This window comes from Cynocephalus volans, chromosome 11 (genome assembly GCF_027409185.1).
Source record: "Cynocephalus volans isolate mCynVol1 chromosome 11, mCynVol1.pri, whole genome shotgun sequence".
Classification (NCBI taxonomy): domain Eukaryota; kingdom Metazoa; phylum Chordata; class Mammalia; order Dermoptera; family Cynocephalidae; genus Cynocephalus; species Cynocephalus volans.
Window position 1 is genome coordinate 62,695,026 of NC_084470.1, and position 25,771 is coordinate 62,720,796.

At 35.9% G+C, this 25,771-nt stretch overlaps 1 protein-coding gene across 4 annotated transcripts in view; it reads right to left on the reverse strand.

Moving 5' to 3' along the window:
* Positions 1 to 25,771, reverse strand: part of SFMBT1 (Scm like with four mbt domains 1) — a 142,849-nt gene that overhangs the window by 44,954 nt on the left and 72,124 nt on the right. For all 4 annotated transcript variants that reach the window (XM_063114064.1, XM_063114065.1, XM_063114067.1 and 1 more), the window contains 2 exons: positions 16,072 to 16,229; positions 1,269 to 1,363 (listed from right to left, as the gene is read on the reverse strand). In XM_063114064.1, coding sequence (XP_062970134.1) covers positions 1,269 to 1,363; positions 16,072 to 16,099 — 123 coding nt within the window. In that variant the 5' untranslated portion in view covers positions 16,100 to 16,229. The remainder of the gene's footprint in view (positions 1 to 1,268; positions 1,364 to 16,071; positions 16,230 to 25,771) is intronic.

Below are 25,771 nucleotides of genomic sequence, written 5' to 3' on the forward strand. Positions count from 1 at the left end.
TAGGGATGGCTGGTTAGCTCACTTGGGAGAGCGTGGTGCTGACAACACCAAGTCAAGGGTTAAGATCCCCTTATCGGTGATCTTATAAAAACAAACAAACAAACAAACAAATACCTTAGACTGGGTAGTTTATAAACAACAGAAATTTGTTGCTCTCAATTCTAGAGGCTGGGAAGTCCAAGATCAAGGTATAAGCAGATTCAGTGTCTGGTTAGGGCTTGCTCTCTGCTTCAAAGATGGTGCTTTCGTGCTGTGTCTTCACATGGCAGAAGGGATGAACAAGCTCCCTCAGGACTCTTCTGTAAGGGAACTAAACCCAAATCACCTCCCAAAAGACCTCACCTCTTCATTCCATCACAGTGGGGATTAGGTTTCAACATATGAATTTCTGGGGGACACAAACATTCAGACCATAGCAGAGGTAATTAAAGTTAAATGAGGTAATAAGGGTGGATCGCTGGTTCAACCTAATTAGTGTCCTTATAAGAAGAGACACCAGAGGGTGTGCATGCTCTCTCTCCCTCCGCCATATGAAGACACAGCAAAAAGCAGCAGCCAGGAAGAAAGTTCTCACCAAAAACTGACCACATACCCTGATCTTGGAATTTCAGCCTCCAGAACTTTAAGAAAATAAATTTCTGTTGTTTAAGGCATCAAATCTACAGAATTTTGTTATGGCAGCCCAAGCAGACTAAGAAAAATATGAAATAAGTAGTTTTAGAATCAACAATTTCATGTGTTTTAAGAGGAAGTTTAGGGTGAACAGGTTAAAAACTAGATCTAGATAGAAATTGTTAATAAACTTTGGGGTATTTTCTTAATTTTAAAGTTGTTACATAGGACAAGTATGTTGTCCATTGATAAGGCATTAAACTGGGCTGTTGGGGCATAAAACTGGGCCACCAATATGACCTAATGTATGACATGTTTATATTTCTGCTCAATATGAAGGAAAGCAAATAACATTACTGAAATTACTTTCAAGGAACAAACCAATACTAAGAAGGTCTTCTGACAAAAATAAAGGAATATTCGTGAATGGTCAAAAAGATAAGTCTTGAATTGAGTGGCAAAAAATATACAAAAACAAAAAGGATTTAAAAATATGTTGAGTTTTCTTAATGAGGGTGGCAGGATGAAGGAAAAGGAGAAAGTACTTAAATTCTTTCAAGTGCCCCAACTTAAAATAATTCTAAATTCTCTAATGACGGTACAGTGATTCAAAGGGAAGAGACATAACCAGGAAAGCAAATACAGTTATTGCTTACATGTTTAAAAGACCCGTAGGGAACTGCTGTGGACCCTGTCTCTTCTAGATAATCTTCCCAGCTTAATTCCACGTCTTCCATACCAGACCCAGCATCTGAAATTAAAAACAAAACGGGTGAATCCCAATTAAAGAAAACTCAAAATATAACAATATAAATTTAGTAGACTTAACTTACAGAATTTACTTCACAAGTTAATTGATTTTATGCATAAGAATTAAGTCTTTTTTTAATAGGTTCCTTTAGTGCATTGATTGTCAATGAATCTTATCAGAATGGTAGTTTGACATGCTGTCTCTAGCTGGGAGACACCCAAATCTGGAGCTCATCCAAATCAATCATATAAAGCTAGTCAGAGTGGAATCTATTACAATCACTTTGGACTACAATTTAGTATCTAATGCCAGATATTTAAGATACTTAATAGGCATTTCAAACTTAAATTTTCAACCTGATTCTTTCTTGGTACTCTCCAACTGAATAAAAGTTTCTACAGGTTGAGTATCCCTTATCCAAATTGCTTGTGACTAGAACGTTTCAGATTTGAAATTTTTTTCAGGTTTTGGAATATTTGCATGTACATAATGAGCTATCTTGGGTATACTGGATTGAATTATGTCCCCAAAACTCACTGAAGCTTGAATTGTATCCCCCAAGTTTTATGTATTAGAAACTTGGCCCTCACTGTGACTGTTGAGAAGGTGGGAAATCCTACTATGATAATTGAAAGGTGGAGCCTTGAAGAGGTGATTAGATAGTAGGACCATTCCATAGTGATTGGATTAAAAATGGTTGTTAGGGGTGTGGTTCTGAGGGCTTTAAAAGAAGAAAAGAGAGTCTCTCTCTCCTTCTCCGCTCTCTCTGCTTCCACCAGCTCGCAATGTGAGAACCCTGGGTCACTGTCACCACCACCAGATGGACTTTGGATTCCCAGCCTCAGAAACTGTAAGCAATAAATTTAGTTTTCTTTATAAAATACCCATGTATTTGGTTATAAGCAACAGAAACAGACTAATACACTGGGGATGGGACCCAAATCTAAATATGAAACTCATTTAAGTTTCATATACATACACCTTATACACATAGCCTGAAGGTAATTTTATACAATTTTTTTTAAAGATGACCAATAAGGGGAGAAGTTCCTCTTCCTGGTGTAGCGAGAGGAGCAAAGACCTCCTTCTCCTCTCCCCCAACCCCCAAGAAGCCAGCAAGCCCACCCAGTTTTCGTGCCCATTCTGCTCTGGGAAAAGAGCTCCCAGGTACCTCAGATTGTAGGAGAAGGGAGCGGACGGGCGCCTGGCCGGCTGCGGTCCGTGCGGAGGCTGAGCCGGCCGCGGGCACGACCGGAGACAGACGTAAATTCAAAAACCCCTTTTGGGGCTGCCATCGCGCGATCCAGCAGCAGGTAGGCTTCACCGCCGCCACCCGGCTCCATCCCAAGCACAGCCTAGCGCGCACAGAGCAGGGAGACATCCTGCAAGGGAAGAGGAAGCTCTGCAGAGACCACACGCTCTGCGGTGCCTAGGCGCATCCCAGTAACCCCGGCCAGAGTGCACGGAACAGTGAGTCACTGAGGTAGCCATACCAAATTGGCAACCACAGCAACATCTTAGTCAGTCAATAGTGTCAAACCTGTGGACTGTGAAACCCCCTGCCACAATGAATAAACATCAAAGAAAAGATACGAGAAATACGAAAATCAAGAAAGTACACCACCAAAAGATAATAAATCTCAAGCTCTAGATCCTATAGAAAAAGAAGCCCTTGAAATTACTGACAAGGAATTTCGAGTGATAATTCTAAGGAAACTGAATGAGATACAAGAAAACTCAGCAAGATATCATGATGAAACGAGGAAAAGTATACAGGACCTAAAAGAGGAAATGTACAAGGAAATCAATGCCCTGAAAAAAAATGTAGCAGAACTTGCCAAACTGAAGAAGTTATACAGCGAAATAAAAAACACAACGGAGAGTTTAACCAGCAGGCTTGTCGAAGTTGAAGAGAGAACCTCTGAACTTGAAGATGGGCTGTTTGAAATAACACAAGCAGACAAAAAAAAAAAAAAGAAAAAAGAATCAAAGGCATTGAAGAAAATCTGAGAGAGATATCAGACAACCTTAAGCACTCAAATATCTGAGTCATGGGTATTCCAGAAGGGGAGGAAAAAGGAGATTGCACTGAAAACATATTCAACAAAATAGTGGCAGAAAACTTCCCAGGTATAGGAAAAATCACAGATCTTCAGATCCAGGAAGCTCAACGATCTCCAAACGTATTCAACCCAAAAAGGTCTTCTCCAAGACACGTTGTAGTCAAATTGGCAAAACTCAAAGACAAAGAGAGAATCTTAAAAGCTGCAAGAGAGAAGCATCAAATCACCTATAAGGGAGCCCCAATCAAGCTAACCTCAGACTTTTTATCACAAACCCTAAAAGCCAGAAAGGATTGGGATGATATATTCAAAATACTACAAGACAGAAATTGTCAGCCAAGAATACTCTACCATGCAAGGATATCCTTCCGAAATGAAGGGCAAATAGTATATTTCTCAGAAAAACAAAAACTGCGGGAGTTCACCACCACACGACCACCCTTACAAGAAATCCTCAAGGGAGTACTGGGTTTGGTTCCTGAAAAATAACTACCACTGCCATAAAAACCCCAGAAAAATCTAAACCCACTAGTATAATAAAAATGGCATTCATGAAGAGAAAACAAACAAACGAAAAGGCTATCTACAAACTAAGGAACCAACAAACACAGAAAACAAACAGTAAATCAGAAAGCAAGGAACAAAAGACCCTAAGACAACCAAACAACAATCAAAAAAATGCTAGGAATAAATCAACACTTTTCAATAACAACTCTTAATGTAAAAGGCTTAAATTCCCCAATCAAAAGACACACACTGGCTGACTGGATTAAAAAGGAGGACCCAACTATATGCTGCCTACAAGAGACCCACCTCACCCATAAAGATTCACATAGAATAAGAGTGAAAGGATGGAAAAAGATTTACCATGCAAACAGAAAAGAAAAACAAGCTGGAGTAGCTATTCTTATATCTGACAAAGTAGACTTTAAACTAAAAACCATAAAAAGAGACAATGAGGGACACTACTTAATGATAAAAGGACTGATCCATCAAGAAGACATAACAATCATAAATATGTACGCACCCAATGTTGGAGCAGCCAGATTTATAAAACAAACTCTATTAGACCTAAAGAAGGAAATAGACACTAATACCATAATAGCAGGGGACCTGAACACCCCACTGTCAATATTGGACAGATCATCTAGGCAAAGAATCAGCAGAGAAACACAAGATCTAAACAATACTCTAGCCCAATGGGACTTGGCAGATATCTACAGAACATTCCATTCAACAACCTCAGAATATTCATTCTTCTCATCAGCACATAGATCATTCTCCAGGATACATCACATACTACGTCACAAATCAAGTCTCAACAAATTTAAAAACATTGGAATTATCCCATGTATTTTCTCAGACCATAATGGATTAAAACTAGAAATCAATAACAAATGAAATTCTGGAAACTATACAAACACATGGAAATTAAACAGCATTCTAATTAATGACATATGGGTCCAAGAAGAAATCAAGCAGAAAATCAAAAAATTTATTGAAACTAATGAAAATAATGATACATCATATCAAAACCTGTGGGATACTTCAAAAGCAGTATTAAGGGGGAAATTTATTGCATTAAATGCTCACCTCAGAAGAATGGAAAGATGGCAAGTGAACAACCTAACACTTCACCTTAAAGAACTAGAAAAACAAGAACAATCCAAACCTAAAGTTAGCAGACGGAAAGAAATCATTAAGATCAGAGCAGAACTTAATGAAATTGAAACCCCCAAAACAATACAAAAGACCAATGAATCAAAAAATTGGTTTTTGGAAAAGATAAATAAAAAAATTGGGGCCGGCCTGTGGCTCACTCGGGAGAGTGTGGTGCTGATAACACCAAGGCCACGGGTTCGGATCCCATATAGGGATGGCCGGTTCTCTCACTGGGTGAGCACGGTGCTGACAACACCAAGTCAAGGGTTAAGATCCCCTTACCAGCCATCTTAAAAAAAAAAAAAAAAAGATAAATAAAATTGACAAACCGTTAGCATGGCTAACAAAAAAAGAAGTGAGAAGATTCAAATAACAAAAATTAGAAATGAAAAAGGTGATATTACAACTGATTCATCTGAAAAAGAAGGAATCATTTGAGACTACTATAAACAACTATACGCCAACAAGTTTGAAAATCTGGAGGAAATGGACAAATTTCTGGACACACACACAAGCTCCCAAAACTGAGCCATGAAGACAGAGAAAATCTGAACAGATCAATAACAATAAAGGAGATTGAAGCTGTTATCAGAAGGCTCCCAGGAAAGAAAAGCCCAGGACCAGATGGATTCACAGCAGAATTTTACCAAACATTCAAAGAGGAATTGACACCGATTCTTTACAAACTATTCCAAAAGATTGAAACAGACGCAAATCTCCCAAACTCATTCTATGAAGCAAACATCATCCTGATACCAAAACCAGGTAAAGATATAACCAAAAAAGAAAACTACAGGCTGATATCCTTGATGTATATAGATGCAAAAATCCTCACTAAAATGCTAGCAAACAGAATACAGCAACACATACGTAAAATTATTCACGACGATCAAGTGGGATTCATCCCAGGGATGCAAGGTTGGTTCAACATACGCAAATCAATAAATGTGATACACCATATTAATAAAATCAAACACAAGGACCATATGATCATCTCCATAGATGCTGAAAAAGCATTTGATAAAATTCAGCACTCATTCATGACAAAGACCCTCTATAAGTTAGGTATGGATGGAAAGTATCTCAACATAATTAAAGTCATATATGATAAACCCACTGCCAATATCATCCTGAATGGGGAAAAGCTGAAAGCTTTTCCTTTAAGTACAGGAACTAGACAAGGATGCCCACTCTCACCACTCCTATTCAACATAGTGTTGGAAGTACTAGCCAGAGCAATCACAGAAGAGAAGGAAATAAAGGGCATCCAGATTGGAAAAGATGAAGTCAAACTGTCCCTGTTTGCAGATGACATGATCCTATATATCAAACAGCCTAAAACCTCTACAAAAAAACTCTTGGAGTTGATAAATGATTTCAGCACAGTAGCAGGATACAAAATCAACACACAAAAATCAGTAGCATTTCTATTCTCCAATAGTGAACATGCAGAATGAGAAATCAAGAAAGCCTGCCCATTTACAATAGCCACCAAAAAAATAAAATACTTAGGAATTGAGTTAACCAAGGAGGTGAAAAATCTCTATAATGAGAACTACAAACCACTGCTGAGAGAAATTAGAGAGGATACAAGAAGATGGAAAGATATCTCAGGCTCTTGGATTGGAAGAATCAACATAGTGAAAATGTCCATGCTACCCAAAGTGATATACAAATTTAATGCAATCCCCATCAAAATTCCAATGACATTTTTCTCAGAAATGGAAAGAACTATCCAGACATTTATATGGAATAAAAGAATACCATGCATAGCCAAAGCAACGCTGAGCAAAAAAAATAAAGGTGGAGGCATAACACTACCTGACTTTAAACTATACTACAAAGCTATTATAACCAAAACAGTATGGTGCTGGCATAAAAACAGACACACTGATCAATGGAATAGAATAGAGAATCCAGAAATCAACCCACACACCTACAGCCATCTGATCTTTGACAAAGGCACCAAGCCTATTCACTGGGGAAGAGACTGCCTCTTCAGCAAATGGTGCTGGGATAACTGGATATCAATATGCAGGAGAATAAAACTAGACCCATACCTTTCACCATACACTAAAGTCAACTCAAATGGATTAAAGAATTAAATATACACCCTGAAACAATAAAACTTCTGAAAGAAAACATAGGAGAGACACTTCAGGAAATAGGACTGGACACAGACTTCATGAATACGACCCCAAAAGCACGGGCAACCAAAGGAAAAATAAACAAATGGGATTATATCAAACTAAAAAGCTTCTGCACAGCGAAAGAAACAATTAACAGAGTTAAAAGACAACCAACAGAGTGGGAGAAAATATTTGCAAAATATCCATCTGACAAAGGATTAATATCCAGAATATATAAGGAACTCAAACAACTTTACAAGAAAAAAACAAGCAACCCAATTAAAAAATGGGCAAAAGAGCTAAGTAGGCATTTCTCTAAGGAAGATATACAAATGGCCAACAGACATATGAAAAAATGCTCAACATCACTCAGCATCCGGGAAATGCAAATCAAAACTACACTGAGATACCATCTCACCCCAGTTAGGATGGCTAAAATCCAAAAGACTCTGAACGTTAAATGCTGGCGAGGTTGCGGAGAAAAAGGAACTCTCATACATTGTTGGTGGGACTGCAAAATGGTGCAGCCTCTACGGAAAATGGTATGGAGGTTTCTCAAACAATTGCAGATAGATCTGCCATATGACCCAGCTATCCCACTGTTGGGAATATACCCAGAGGAATGGAAATCATCAAGTAGAAGGTATACCTTTTCCCCAATGTTCATTGCAGCACTCTTTACAATAGCCAAGAGTTGGAACCAGCCCAAATGTCCATCGGATGAGTGGATACGGAAAATGTGGTACATCTACACAATGGAATACTACTCAGCTATAAAAACAAATGAAATACTGCCATTTGCAACAACATGGATGGACCTTGAGAGAATTATATTAAGTGAAACAAGCCAGGCACAGAAAGAGAAATACCACATGTTCTCACTTATTGGTGGGAGCTAAAAATAAATAAATAAATTCACACACAGACACACAAACCGGGGGTGGGGGGGGAGAAGACATAACAACTACAATTCCTTGAAGATGATAGGACAAGCAAACAGAAAGGACATTATTGGGTGGGAGGGGGAGAAGGGGGAGGGAGGGAGGTTTCGGTAATGGGCCACAATAATCAACCACATTGTATATCGACCAAATAAAATTAAGAAAAAAAATTTAAGAAAAAAAAAAAAAAAAAAAAGATGACCAATAAGGGGATCTCAACCCTTGGCTTGGTGTTGTTGGCACCACCCTCAGCCAGTAAGCCAACCGGCCATCCCTATGTAGGATCCGAACCCATGGCCTTGGTGTTATTAGCACTGCACTCTCACGAGTCATGGGCCGGCCTGATTTTACATAATTTTTTTTTTTTTTGTCTTTTTATGACCGGTAAGGGGATCGCAACCCTTGGCTTGGTGTCGCCCGCACCGCGCTCAGCCAGTGAGCGCACCAGCCATTCCTATATAGGATCCGAACCCATGGCGGGAGCGCCGCTGCGTTCCCAAGCACTGCACTCTCTCGAGTGTGCCATGGGGCCGGCCCTTATATAATATTTTTAATAATTTTGTGCATGAAACACATGACCTGTCACATGAGGTCAGGTGTGGAATTTTCCACTTATGGCATCAAGTCAGAACTCAAAAAGTTTCAGATTTTGGAGTATTTGAGATTTCAGATTTTCAGATTTAGAATGCTCAACCTGTAGTAGTCAATATTTTAGCTCAATCCATAAAAATGTGATGTTATCCCTGCTTCTCCCTTTTTTTCATACCTTACATCTAACCCATAAAAGTAGAAGGTATACCTTTTCCCCAATGTTCATCGCAGCACTCTTTACATTAGCCAAAAGTTGGAACCAGCCCAAATGTCCATCGGATGAGTGGATACAGAAAATGTGGTATATCTACACAATGGAATACTACTCAGCTATAAAAACAAATGAAATACTGCCATTTGCAACAACATGGATGGACCTTGAGAGAATTATATTAAGTGAAACAAGTCAGGCACAGAAAGAGAAATACCACATAGGCACTATCTTTAAATCATATCCCAAATCTAATCATTTCCCACCATATCCCATTGCTATCTCTAAGCCAAGGCCTAACCACAATATCTTTCACTTTTCAATCACACTTGAATAAAATCTAAAATCTTTGGGAAACTACAGAAGCCGTATACAGTCTGACCCCTGCCTATCTACCTTTCCACTTTATCCCCAGTCAGATTCTTGATGCTCACTGCACTCAGGTGGCAATGAGTTTCTTGCCATTCTTCTTTAATCATGCTCTTTCCACAAAGCCTCTGCATTTGCTGTTCCCTCAGCTCACAGACTCATCTCTCAGTGTTGATCACACCTTCGTCTCACTCAAATCTCTACTCAAATGTCATCTCTTCAGAAAGGCCTTCTATCAGTACCCATCTAAATGGTGCTCTGCTTACATTTTCTTCATCGCATTCATTCCTACCTGACAGTATGCCATGTCTTTTTATCTTCCCTACTAGATCATAAGCTCCAAGAAGACAGGATTTTGTTTTGGTTATCCTATATCCCTGTTACACAGACTCTTAAAATACCTGGTACACAGTAGACATTCAATAAGTGCTTGTTGAATGAGGAAAGATTCAAATACTCTGTAATCCAGCACCTTCACTTCACATAAATTCCCTAAGCAGGGATTTTTTGTTGTTGTTGTTGTTCAATGATATATACCTCTGCCCAGAACAATGCTTGGTACATAGTGAGTTCTCAGTAAACAGTTGCTGAATGAGTATACCCTAGAGGACCCATCCTTCAAATGAACACAAGAAGGCAAATACAAAGACAGCACTGCTTGTAATTGCAACAGACTAGAAGCAATCAGTAAGAGAATAGATAAATTATGGCAATCTTTCAATGGAATATACAGCAGTTGAAATGAATGAGCTAGTATTGACATAAATAAATTTCAAAAAAAACCACATCAAGTAAAAAAAGGTAAGTGAATAATGAAAAGCACAGCTAGACACAATTTAGGCTTGAAAACAAAACTCTGCAGTATAATGTTTATGAATACATGCATATTAATAAGAGTATAAAAACAGGATGGCAAAAATATATATCAACTTCAACAACATTACCTTTGGGGACAGAGAAAAGAAAACAGGATTAGAAGGTAAGTACAAAAAAAGCTTAAGCTATATTATCTTTTATTTCTTTTAAAAAAAAGGAAACACATGATAAGATGTTCAATGTTACTAATAATTAGGAAAATTCAAATCAAAACTATAGTGAGATACTACTTCACACACATTACAGTAGCTATTACCAAAAAAGTAGAAAGTAACAAGTGTTGGTAAAGATGTGAAGAAACTGGAATCCTTGTGCACTGCTGGTAGAAATATAAAATATTGCAGCCACTCTGGAAAACTATAAAACAGTTCTTCTAAAAATACTTATTTTTTAAATGACCATATGATCCAATAACTCCACTTCTGGGTATATACCCAAAGGATTTTAAAGCAGAGACTCAAATAGATATTTGTTCACAAATGATCATAGCAGCAATATTCACAATAGCCAAAAGGTGGAAGTAACCCAAGTGAACATCAACAGATAAACAGACAAACAAAATGTGCTGAATACACACAATGGGGTATTACTCAGCCTTAAAAAGCAAGAAAATTCTGATGTATGTTATGATTGAATGAACCTTGAATATATTATGCTAAGTGAAATAAGCCAGTCACAAAAAGTCAAATACTGTATAAATCCATTTATATGAGGTACCTAGAGTAGTCAAATTCACAGAGACAGAAAGTAGAATGGTAGATGCCAGGGAAAGAGGGGAATGGGCTTATTAAGCATTACTGCTTAATGGGTCTGGAGTTTCATATGGGAAGATGAAAAAAACTCTTGAGATGGATGGTGATGATCATTGCACTATAATGTGAATGTACTTAATGCCAATGAACTGTACACTTAAAAATGGTTAAAGTGGTAAATTTCACACTATGAACATTTTACCACAATAAAAAGATGGAAACAACAAATATTGGGCAATGTTAACATTTATTAAATATTCGTGCTAGTACATGGCTGTTTGTTATATTCTTGTCCAAACATTTTTACGTATTTGAAATTTTTCATTAGAAATACAAGCCAACAGGTTACAAAGTTATAGCTGGATCGGAGAAGTAAGTTCTAGTGTTCCATTGCACAGTAGGGTGACCACAGTTAACAGTAATACATTGTATATTTCAAAATAACTGGAAGAGAGAATTTTGAATATCCTTACCGCAAAGAAATGATAAATGTCTGAGGTGATATGCTAATTACCCTGATTTGATTATTACACATTGTATACATGTATTGAAACATCACACTGTACCCCATAAACACAGAAAATTATTATTACATAGAAATTAAAAATGAATTTTAAAAAAGATTAGCTTATCAATAAATAAATGTCAACCCTTGAGGGTGGGCATGGAATACAAGTCAACAAAGACTGCATTGAGAGAATCCTAGGGGCCAGTAGAAAGTCAATTCCTATTACTAAAACATAAAAAGGCTGGGCATCTGTGGTCCTTAGCAAGGACTCCAGTCTCTTAAACAGCATGCTAACTTAAAAATAAAAAATAATCAACAATAAAAATGATGAATCAATCAACTAAAATGTCTTATACATTAAAAACTAGTAAACTAAAAAGAAACTAGACTAATGATCTGATGGGAAAATAAGCAAAATATATGAAAAGAGAGTTTATCAAAACGAAATGCAAATGATCCTGAAATATACGAAAAGAGGTGCAAATTAAAACTTCACTGAGATATCAGACTGAAAAAAATTCCAAAGTTTGACAATATACTCTATGAAAGGCACAATGACACAACATCCGTGGAAGAAAACTTGGTAATATCTAGCAAAATTACATATGTATTTACCTTTTGATCCAGCAATCCCACTTCTAGGAATCTATCCCAAAGATATGCTGGCAAAAATACAAAAAGACATATGTACAAAGCTATTCATTGTAGCCCTATTTGTAATATCAATACTGGAAATAACCAAATGTCCATTAATAAGGAACTTGTTGAATAAATATGGTGTTATATATATCCAGTATAATACAGGTATAAAAAGCACTGAGAATGATCTCTGTATAATGATGTGGAATAATCTCCAAAATATATTATTAAGTAAAACCGCACTACAGAGCAGGGGTTTTTTGTATCACTACTGTTCGTATAAGATGAAAGAGCTATGACTATGAGAATATATAAGCATATACTCACACACATGTATATATATATACATATATATATTTTTTAATGAATAGTAGATAAGTTAAAAAGCAATAAAACTAGCTGTGTATAAGAAGGAGAAAAAGGAAAATGGATGGGTAGTATCAGGTTAAAAGTGGGAATCCTGTTATATAATTCTGATGTTGGAAGTACGTAGATACTTTACACAATTTAGAAACATAATAAATCTAAAGAAAAAATTCTAAAAACTGCAAATGAACTGAAACAAATGAGCCTGTTGGTGGCAAAACCATGATAGGATTTCTTTAAGTCATATTAAAATACAATACTCTGGTTCAAAACCAAGTGGAATATATTTAAAAGCAAAAACCATAAATCTTAAACTGCACACCGTTATCTTATTGATATTTGGAATATTGGTATTGTGATTTTGAAACAATTACGGAACTATTATAGGATAAAAATAAATAAGTAATGATATTAACATCATTAAGAAACAAGACATTTCCAAAAGAGAAGAGATACAGCATAAAATCAAAGTAAAAACCCTGTAATTTTAAATTAAAATTGTAAATATCAGTATGAAACCATGATTTTCTTTACTCTTCAAAAGATGTGTATTTTCTGGCTATGTTTGGGTAAGGCCTAGAAGAAATGATGACATAGTATCAATGAGCAACCCCAGCACCCAGATTGCAGTCTCTAAATATCATACTTTAAAAAAAAAAAAAAAAGCTTCTCAGAGAAATGGCAGATTGCAAGTTTGGAGCAGGAAATGAGTAAGACATACCTGGAAATCTTACAGTGCCTGAAAACAAGGACTAAGTACATCAAAAACATGTCATCACATCAAAAGAACATAGGGACCAATCTGAAAGACCTCTCCCTGCTCTAGAATGTTCAGAAGTTTGATCATCAAATGAATGAGGATAGCAATGGATTCATTAAACATTCATATACATATATATTTAAGTCTATGAGTTACTAATATTTTTATGTCGAGTCTACTAATATTTTTAAAAAAACAAATTCAATTTCTGAAATGGCAAAGTGAATACCTCAAGGAACCCACTCCTCCATAAAGGCAGCGATAATACTGACTAAACAATGAAAATCAACCATTTCAAGGTTCTGGAATTAACCAAAGCCACAGAACAAACTGAAAAGCATCTTTTCAAGGTAAGTTACTAATTCAGTCAGAACAGTGGGGTATGGCATTTTATGTTGAAGCTATTCACCTCTATCTTTCCTCTCCAGCTCAAAAAGGAAATTTTAGAATCAAAAATACAATAATCAAATTTAAAAAACAAAACAAAACTCTATGGATAAACTCAACAGCAGAATGAAACGAGGAGAATGGAGCCTCACAGACCTGTGGGACAGTAAGAGACAATCTAACATTAGTTTCATCAAATTCCAAAAGAAGAGGAAAAGAGGGCAGGGCTGAAAAAGTACATGAAGAAATAATGACTTAGAAATTTCCAAATCTGGAAAAATATACGAGCCTATAGATTCAAGAAGCTGAGAAAACCCCAAACAAGATAAACCCAAAGAGATACATGCAAAGATACAGCCAAGTGAAACTTCTGAAAACTAAAGACATAGAAAAAAAAAAAATCTTGAAATTAACAAGGAAGAAATCACATCTCTCTCAAATGAGGGTGAAGGGAATGGGTCATCCAATGATGGCAGATTTTTCATCAGAAACTATAAAGGCCAGAAGGAAGTTTCACAATATTTTTCAAGAGCTGAAAGAAAAAAATTTTCAACCCAAATTTCTATATCCAGCAAAAATATCCTTCAATAATAAATGGGGAAATCAACACATCCTCAGATGAAAGGAAACTAAGAAAATTTGTCACCAGTACACCTAGCCTAAAAAAAATGGTTAAAAGAAAATCTCTACACAGAAATGAAATGACAAAAGAAGGAACAGCAATCTTGGAAAATCAGAAAAGAATAAGTGACAATGGAAAAAGCAAAAATATTGAAAAACAATATATTTTCCTTCTTTTGAGTGCTCTAAATTATGTTTCAAGGTTCAAGCAAAAAACTTGTTTGATGTGGTTCTCAAAGTATATACAGGAAATATTTAATATAATTATATTATAAATAAAAGAGTAAAGGGATGTAAAGGTAGGAAATATTTCTATACTTCAAGTAATAAAATAATTGTGATAAATTATGTACATATAATGTAATATGTAGAGCAACCATTAATAAGCTATACTAATAAGCTATATAAAGAAATACACTCAAAATTACTGCAGACAAACCAAAATGGAATTCTAAAAAATGTTTAAGTAACCCATAGGAAAACAGGGTGGAAAAAAAGAAACAAAAAAGGCAGACATGAGCCCTAACATATCAGTAATTATATTAAGTGTAAATGGTTAAACCTACTATCATAAGACTAAAAATTTTAAAAATGACTATATGCTGTTACAAGAAACTTCCAACAAACATAACGATAAAGGCAGGTTGAAAATAAAAGGATGAAAAAGATATACTATGCAAACACTAATAAACAGAGACAGAAAGTAGATTAATGATTGCCTGAAGAGACATTTCATTGAAGAGGACCTTGGGATTACTTGGGATGCCAAGTAAGCATATATAAAGATGTTCAACATCACTGGCTGTTAGGGAAAAGAAAATTAAGACTGCAATGAGCTGTCACTATCCACCTATCAGAGTGGCTTAAATAAAAATAATGACAATACCTAATGATGGTGAGGATGCAGAGAAACTAGATCTCTAATACACTGCTGGTGAGAATATAAAATAGTACAACCACTCTAGGAAGTAGTTTGGCAGTTTCTTTACTAAACGTACGATCTAGCAATTGTGCTCATGGGCATCTATCCCAGAAAAATGAAATATTATGTACATGATTGTTCATAGCAATTTAATTGTAACAGCCCCAAACTGGAAACAATCAAAATGCACTAAAATAGATGAATGGATAACTAAACTGTAGTACATCCATGAAAAAACTACTGACATACACAAGAACTTGGATGGATCCGAAGGGCATTAGTTTGAATGAAAAGAAGCCAATCTCAAAAAAATCACACACTTTGTGATACTCTTTATGTAACATACTTTAAATGAAAAAATGATAGAGATGGAGAACAGATTAATAGTTGCCTGGGGTTAGAGAAGGTAGAGGGAAAGAGGGATAGATGTGCAAGCTCTCTGTGGTGATAGTTTAGTTCTGTACCTTGACTGAGGGTGGTGGTTACAGGAATCCACACACACAATAAAATGACCTAGAACTACTATCAATTTCTTGAATTTTATATCATATTAGTTATATGAGATGCAACTAATGTGAGAAACTGGGTGAAGAGAACATGAGACCTGCCAGGATTAGCTTTGCAATTTCCCATGAATCTATAATTATTTCAAAATAATTAAAAAGTAACTACCAAAATTAAATGTTATTAAAAATAACAGTCTGTTCATAAAAGTTATTTTTTTCAGCAAGCATTATAGTAGTCCCTACTGCCAGGATCTCTGCCAGGTGCAGGAGGTAGTAACGAAAAACAACTCACAACTTCAAAGAGTTTCCAGTTTAGTGGTAGAAAGACAAGTCAGCCAATATAACAGAGTCAAGTAATATAATTCTGCAATCTGGAGAATAAATTCTACTTAGTAAAACCAATACCTGCTTCAAGCTGCTGCTCCCCGTTCATTTCCACAGCACAAAGGCTATCTCCTTCCCACACAAAAGGAAAGCCTTATGATTCTGCTGTGATCTGAAGATTACTTGCAGGTTTCAAGTGTCTTGAGTTCAATGAGCATCCAAGGGTCCAAATGAAAGTGCTGAAAAATCAAAAAGAACACAAAAACAGCCTGAAACTCAAGTGTATTCACTCATTCATAAGACATGTCACTCGAATGGATGAGAGATGAGATAAAACAAAAACACTGGCAGAACCGATGGGATTAGAGAAGGGAACTGATACTTTTTCTAATTTTAAAGGTTGTGTGTGTGTGTGTGTGTGTGTGTGTGTGCGCGTGTAGAGTGAGCGGATTATCAAGACCTTGATAAGATACCTAAAATTCACTAATTAACATGTATATGAACTACTACCCTTTAAACTTAGATTACCATACTTAACACTATGATTTCTATCCACAAAAACTCCAATTCCTAATGGTTTCCTTGGGGTGGGGGTAGCTTTCAATTCTCTGTTTTATCCAATGAGTAAGATTCAGAATAAAGTATATTACTTTACCTAGTTTGCCATTTCATTTATCTAGAATATTACGCAGAAGCAAAAGTATCAACTATGTTAGCCTACAATTATAAAGAGAATTCCTCCAAAATAAGCTCTGAACCCATTTATTCTTTTTATAAAACAGCTTTATTAGGGTATAATTCACATACCATAATCTCTCATTTTTAAGTGTACAATTTAATAATTTTTAGCAAATTTTCAGAGTTATGTAACCATTACCATAATCCAATTTTAGAATATTTATATCACCCTGATTATAAACTTCATGCCCACCTGCAGTTCCTCTCCATTCCATCGCTAGGCCCATGCAACCACTAATCTCCTTTGTATCTCTAGAGATTTTGCCTTTCCTAGACATTTCACACAAATGGAATCATATAATATGTCATCTCCTGTGTCTGGTTTCTTGCACTTAACATGTTTTTGATGTTCATCCATTTTGCGCCATGGATGAATCTATTTATTTTTGCTTTACATACATGTAAAACAACCTAAGATATTATCTTAATATGCTTCTAATAGATTCAAAAGACTAAATGAAAGGGGAAAAGGAGCTGCTACAGGAAGGCATGACATAAACTAACTGTAAGGGTAACAATAAAGAAAACTATAAAAGTGGAATAGATACTTAACAGTACAGCTTTGGGGGTGATATTCTGCAGAATCAAGCAATTCTATACCTCTCAAAAAGTTTTGAGCATGTATTAGAGCCCCCGGTAATGGATCCTCATAAACAACTATGAAAACGTTAGCTAACATTTTAAAAAATATATCCCTTGAAAAGGTATCAGTTACCTAAAGTACAACAGCTTTAGATGGGTAGTAGGGATACTCAGGTTCTAGTTCCAGCTCTACTGATACCTAGATAAACAATTTTATATATTACCATATTACCAATTTTTATCTGGAAAATGAGGTAAGGTCTTTTTCAGATTTTAAAATTTCACAGAAAAGATTTTAATAACTGATAAAATTAAGGATATATCATTTGAGTAACCACCAGTTATCACAAATCATATCATATAATACAAGCACTGAAACCTATACTTTCACAGATAGAAACAATTAAATAGAAACTTGACAGTGATATTTAAAGCCTCCAAATATGCTCTCTTCTCTCAGTTTAGTTTTTACCTCAAACCCAAAACATCCAAACTGTACCACTCCACCTACTAATCTATTCACTCCTCACATATCTGTCAGACACCAGTTCATTACCATCCACTATAAACCAATCAAGAGAGACTTGGTTCCTGCTTTCATGAAGCTTACTATCAATTGGGGGGAGACAAGCCAATAATTTAAAATAATGATTTAAAGTGCTAGGAAGTAAAAGTACTGGCTGCTAAGACAGAACATAAAGGCAGGCCTAACCTAAACTGCGAGGTTACTGACAGTGTCCCTGAGAAAAGGACATTTAAGCTGAGACTAAAGGGGAAACAGCAGTTAGGCAAAAAGGGGAGAAAGGGAAGAGTATTCCAGACATAGGGAACAGCATATACGACGGCTCTAAGGTAGAAAAGAACTGAGAGAAGGCCATTGTTGCTAGAGCATGGGAACCAACAGAGTAAGTGACGTATAATAAGACTGGACAAGAAGAAGAGTAACAGCAGCTAATATTTACTGAAGGTTTACCATGTGCTGCACCGTTCTAAGCACTTAAATATGTTAACCCATTTAATACCCCAACAACTCCACAAAGTGAGCATCATCATCATGAGGAAACAGGCACAGAACAGCTACCTCGCCTGCCTAGAGGCCCACAGCTAGTAAGTAACAGAACCAGGTTTTGAACCAAGCAAAATGTCTATATCCATATCCTCAAACAGCATCATACTGCCTCTCAATCAGAAGCAACTGAGGGGTTTTTTAAAAGCAGGGGAAGGAAATGATCAAAGCTGTGTTTTCAAGAAGATCACTCTGAACCCAAACAGAGAAACCATAAAGGAGTTGCTACAAAGACAAAATAAAATAGTAAGACTTCTACATGGCAAAAGATACCATAAATAAAATTCAAAAACAAATGAGATGGGTGAAAATATTTACAACATATAAGAGATAATGAGTTAATTTCCATATACAAACTCCTGTAATTCAACAAAGAAAAAAAAAAAAAAGGGCAACATATGTAATTAATCCACATTAAAAAATCAGAGTTAATACTTACAAAATATGCTCAATCTTATTAGTGATGAGGAAAACAAAAATTTTTAATTATACACTATTTTTTTCACCTTTCAGATTGGTAAAATTTTTAAAACTGAAAATATCCAGTGTTGGCAAGGAAGGTAGAAGAATGAGAGAAAATGGGAATACAGACTGATCCCAATCTATCATACAATACATGCACATGTGGAAGGCTATGTAACCAATGATGTTTGTTTGCCACAATATTACCTGTAACAGTGAGAAACTGGAGACAACCTACATGTCCACCAAATGGGGATGAGATGCCTATAACCATTACTGAGGGTAAACCTTCAGTAAATGTTAGTTGCTATTATTTAGGTAGAAACAAAGCACGTGGGAATGTCGTCTATGTCACTGAGTGAAAAAAAGCAAGGGAAGGACAATATTACTTATATTAATTTTTTAAAATCCCATGTCCATTGTTTATTTGGCTATGTGACTTTTTTTTTTTTTTTTTTTTGGTAGTGGACCAGTAAGGGGATCCGAACCCTTGACCTTGGTGTTACCAACATTATGCTCTAACCAACTGAGCCAAACAGCCAGCCAGCAATGTGACTTTTGACAAATGAATTTGTGCCAACTGCATCATTTGTAAAATACTGTATCTACCTCATGAGAGGGTTATGAGGATTAAGTAAAACAATCCATGAAGAGCACTTAGCACAGAGCTGGCTCCACAGCAAATGCTGAATTAATGTTAACTGTTAGGCAATGTAACAGGTTTGAGCTCTTACGGATTTAATGGATTAATTTAGTGGATACATATAAACATATAAAGTTTTTTTTTTTTTTTTTTTTTTTTTGGTCGTTTTTTCGTGACCAGCACTCAGCCAGTGAGTGCACCGGCCAGTCCTATATAGGATCCGAACCCGCGGCGGGAGCGTCGCCGCGCTGCCAGCGCAGCACTCTACCAAGTGCGCCACGGGCTCGGCCCTAAACATATAAAGTTTTGAGAGTCATCTACTGCTTTATGTTCATGAACTCTTGTAACACACTGGAGTATTTTGCACAGAGAGCCACAGTGCAAAATGAAGGAAGGGAAGGAGGAAGGAAGGGAGGCAGGTTGCTTCAAAGCCAAAAGACATGAGGTGGGAGAAATGCAAGTCTTATGTAGCTGAAAGCTAAGGCTGTGACATTTTTTCAGTCTTACAATATCAGATCATAGCCAATGCACAATCAGTTCATCATCTTACTAGGATCATGAGAAATAAACTGATGAAGTCTTTTGCTGTGGAACATCTGTTAGCTCTCTCTTTATTGCTAGACTGCTGCCTTTTTATGCAGTGAGGAAAAAACAGTAAAATATCTGGGGGCTTATTATATGGAAATTCAATTCATTTTTCATTTATTTCCTTTTATTTCATTTATTTCTTATTCATATTAAATTGTTTTACTGTCTTCACTTATTTTATCATTGATTTTGGTATTATAATTCCTCTTGTGGTGACCAGAACACATTAAGAATTATTCATTTAAATACATTCTCATGAATTAACTGATCTGGACCTTGCTCATCTTATTTAATATTTTAGTGAACTAAAAAGGTGCCTAGATGTAAGAGGTTCTAATAAAACATACTAAAGCCAGGAGACATTTAAACACTTCTAACAAATATAAATAAAAAAGTTTAAAGCAAACCTAATTGGATAAAACAAGATTTGAAATCAAATATGAAAAAAACAAGCTAAAACAAACGCAGGCAGAATAAAACCAAACTGAATTCACTGTTTCATTTTTAGTGATACATCAATGTAAAATAAAACCACCATGAAATAATTACCTTTTAACAGATTTTTTAAAAGATGTGAAAGTCATCTTAACAACAGTTACCTGATGCTTTCCCCTTCCATCTTGTTTTAGTTTCCACATACAGTCCACATTCTAAGTCTAGTAGTAACCTAGCTTCATGTCAATGCACTTTATTTTCAAAGTTAAGATGAAACACTGATTTAAAGTATTACATGGAGAAGTTAAAATAATGCAAGAGAGATTTCTATGAGAAGGATCCTCATCCAAATAATTTAATATGTCTGACATAAATAATTTTTAAAGGGCTTAGGAAAGACAGGAATTCAGTGTGGCTCTAAGGATCACCAATATGTGTTGTGGTTGTAAGAAGATACTTTAATTCAATAAATATTTTCCAGGCAGTTAGCAGGAAAATTCCCATTGAAATGTTTGAATTTTCACACCTATCCCTCAACTCAACAGATGTAAGTCCAGGAATAATATCAAGTACGCTGATAAAGATGGTAAATTCAATAATTCAGCAATTCAGATACTCCATTTTAGCAGATTTGCAAAGTTAACCTTGTCCTTGACCATAAAGATTAGTGGTAGAGTCACTTTATATTTTCTTTTCCCCAACAGTGTAAATTTCTGTTGGCCTTTCACTCTCCACAGTAGTCAGCCATCACTCTTGACCTTGTACACATCCACACATCCTCTTTGACAGACTATCTTTACCAAACATTCTGCTTTCAGTTGTCAAATATCTATGTAACTTGATTATTAGGGGTGAAAATCTTCTACTGTTTCATTAAGTTGTTGGCTGCCGGGTTTTGTGTGTGTGTGTGCGTGCGCGTGTGTGCGTGCGCGTGTGTGTTTTAACCCACTGCTACACATGTCTGACTGGGGAGATTAAAACATAAACTGAGACTGATAAAATCAAGGTTTTAGAGCAATTTTGACAGACAAATCTTAGCCACCTATATCATCTAAATTAAATCTGACCCTAACTTAACTTTTTAATGATTATGTAAACCCAACAGAGGGCATATCTCTCTTAGGTGAACAAACTGGTACCAATAAATTTATAAAATCACTAAAAGTTTTAAACAAAACCCAGAACTCAAGAATAACCTAGACTGAAAAAAGAAAAGAAAGCCAAATTATGCAGCCAATATTTTTAAAGGATTATTTTGGACCAAGAACGAGAAATTGTTAAGTAAAATATGACACAAGCATACAATGTGCCAAACATGGCCATTAAAAATTGTGTTACAGAAATGTTTTCCTTACCAATCAAAATCCCAACAGGGGATTTTACTCAATTTGATGAGCTAATTTTAAGATGCATCTAAAAGAGAAAATGTATAGTCCAGCCACACTTTTGTAAAAGATGAGATATGAGGCAAGTTCTATCTATTAAAATATTGAAAGTATGGTATTAGCACAAGAAAAGACAAATACATCAATAAGTTGAAGAATAAGAATAAGTACAAGAATAAGTTGAAAAACAGATCCATTTTATCAGAGTGAAGTTGTGATAAAGATGGCTTTCCACATCAATTGTGAAAGGATGCAAATAAATAGTGTTAAAGAATTGGCTCTGTATTTTGAGAGGAAAAAAATTATATCTTTATACTGCCACATAAATAAATTTTAGGTGAATTAAAAGAAGAAAACAAGAAAAACAAGACTCCAAACAAATTAAAAGAAAACACAAGTGAATATGATTACAAAATTGGGATACCATAAGCAAAGAAGCCATAAAATGGACACATACGACTAAATAAATATTTCAATTTTCCAATTGGCAAAAAGAACCACAATAACTTTAAAAGACAAGGTATAGACTAGAAGAAACTATTTCTAGCATATACAACAGACAAAATACTAATAGCCAGAATAACAGATAGTGTCTATAAATAAATATAGAAATAAATAAAGACCAAACCTAATAGTAAAAAGAAAAAAATTTTAAAAGGTCAGGTATAAACAGAAATTTTCCAGAAGAAATACAATCCTATGAAACTATGCTCAACCTCAACAGCTAAAATTAGTTATTTTTCCACACAGATTGGCAAAACTAAAAGATTAATAACATCCAATATGGGTGAAGATATGGAGAAATGGAAGTTGTCGTTACCAGTTAAAGAGGGTAAATGGATACAGCCCTTTTATAAATCAATTTTATTCTATCAAAAATTTTAATTTGCATTCTCCACAACCCACCATTCCACTTCCAATATCATCTCAGAAATATACCCAGAGAAAATAAGAAAATAAGTAGCATTAGCAATTTTAAAGAATGAGTTTAAATAGCCCTCCCTTCCAGGGCATAAATACAGAAACATCTCCATATGCACAAAGTGGCAAGAGCCAAAATGTTTACATGAGCAATGTCTGTACTAGGAAAAAACTTAAACTTCAGTGTCAATCAATAGCACATCCATAAGATGAAAGTTAAAAAGAATGAGACAGTTTAATGAGTATAGAGTTTATGTTGGGGTGACAAAAAAGTTTTGTATAGATAGTGATTTATATAAATATACTCATATACATATATCTATATAAAACACAAACAAAAACAAAACTACATATTTCTATAGGTACACATATTTGTGTGCACATAGCTTTAAAATGGTCTAGAAGAATATATCCAAACTGCTGGGCCAGCCTGTGGCTCACTTGGGAGAATGCAGTGCTGATAACACCAAGGCCCCGGGTTTGGATCTCTATATAGGGATGGCCAGTTGGCTCACTTCGAAGAGCGTGGTGCTGACAACAGCAAGTCAAGGGTTAAGATCCCCTTACTGGTCATCTTTTAAAAAAAACAAAAAACAAATTGCTAACAGTGGTTATGCTCTAGGAGAGTGAGATTCAGGGGCAGGTAAAAGGGAAATTTTGCTTTATCTGTATCGGGTAAACTTTTTATGATGAGAATGTACTCATGTTTACTTCTATGATTTAAATTCCCATTTAAAAAAATGAATTTACTGACACGGAAAGTTATTTATTCATTCCTTTAATGTATATTTACTGGAAACCATCTGTGTGTCAGGCCCAATCAAAACATTAGAGATATATCAGTGAAGAAAACAGACCAAAATCTCTGCCCTCATGAAGCTTCCATTTTAGTGTAAGGAAGAGAATATAGTACTTTTTCTAAATGTGGTAAGTGACAGAACTGGGTAGGGGTGACAGTATGGGTTGAAAATCAAATAGGGTGGGGAGAGGGGTGCTGCCACTGAGAAGGTAATATGTGAACAAAGACTTGAAGTAGATATGGAAGGAAAGAGCATGCCAAGCAGAGGGGAAAGCCAGCACCAAGGCCCTAACATGAGAGCATGTGAGCTGCATTCTAGGAATAGCAAGGAGGCCAGGTTAGTCAGTGCCAAGTAAGCAAGCAAGAGTGAACAGCAGCAGAAGAGGCAAGAGAGAGGTCAATCTCATACTGCTTGTCTCACCCTCAGTCCCCTTCTTGAGTGTCCCTCACCTACATCCGTTAAAGAACTATATTTTACCAGGTGACTCTACTCCAGCAGTGATAAAATGTAAGGGCAATGCTGATGGGAATGTAAAACGGTGCAGCTACTTTGGAAAACAGTCCTGCAGTTCCTCAAAATGTTAAACATAGAGTTCCCTTATGACTCATTAATTCCACTCCTCAGTATATTCCTAAAACAAATGACAACATATATACAAACAAAAACTTTTTCACCAATGTTCACAGCAGAATTATTCATAACAGCCAAAAGGTAGAAACAACCCAAACGTCCATCAACCAATTAATAAATAAATAAAATGTGATATATCTAATACAATGGAATACTATTCAGCTATAAAAATAACACACAACACATACTACAACATGGATAACCTTGAAAATATTGTACTAAGTGAAAGAAGCCAGACACAAAAGGCTACATATTGTATGCTTCCATTTATGTGAAATGCGCAGAATAGGTAAATCCATAGAAATAGAAAGTAGTTTGTGGTTGCCGAGGGCTGGAAGAGAGAGGGTAATGAGGAGCAACTGCTAATATGTACAGGGTTCGTTTGAGGACTATTGAGACATTCTAAAATTAGATTTGGTGACAGTTGTACCACTCTATGAATACAATAAAAAACACTGGACTGTACACTTAAAATAAGTGAATTTTATGGTATGTGAAACATATCTTTAAAAATATGTTTTTAAAAAGGCACTTATATTCAAGGACATGACAGTGCTTTAAAACAATATTATTCTCATTTCAAACACAGAAGCCAATGACAAGAGACAAGAAATCTGGGACATGATTACCATATGCAACAGAAAGAGGAATGAAATAATTTGACTATTACTGGTTTGTATTAGTTAAGGTAATGTAAATTCCAAATTTCAGTTGCTTAATCCAACAGATACTTATTTCTCACTCAAAGTCCAAACAGGTGTTCCTGATCAGTGGGCAACTCTCCACCATGTAGTAAGTCACGGAGCCAAGAGCCTTCCATCACACAGGCCTGCCATCTCCAACACAGGCTTCCCGAATTGTACAGTGGAGGGGGATCACTCATGGGAAGTTTTCCTGGGCCAGGCCTGAAAGTGGTACATCCATTCCACACATGTTCCACTAGTTAAAGCCCAGTCACATGACCCAATCTAACTATGAGGGAGACTGGGAACTATAATGTGGTACTTCCCTCCCATTAGTAAACAGTGTGTTTAGAATTAATACTGCCATTCTCTAGAACTTATATGGACAGCTAATATCAGTAATTTTATTTAAAGAAGGCTCTATGAATCAACAGTAGTGATACTATGAACTGTCACAGATTTCTTTCTCAATTAGTCAATAAATATTTACTGAGCACACACTGTCTGCCACACCCTATTCTAGGTAAACAAATATTAAAAAATCTGCCCTCAGGAATTTCATAATCTACCGTGGGTAGATAGACAATAGATAAAGTATGTCCAGTATGTTGAATGAAAATGAATGTTGGGGGAAAAAAATTGAACAAGGAGGACAGGGAGTACTACTTTCAATAGAGTGATCAAGGTCTTAATGATGAGATAACATGAGCAAATACATGAGAGAAGTGAGGAAGTGAACCAGGCGGGTTACCTGTGGAAGAACAGTCAAGCAAGGAAGAACAGAAAGTGCAAAGACCCTGAAGTGGGAGCTTGTGTGCCATATTCTAGGCCACTGTGGTTGGAGCAGA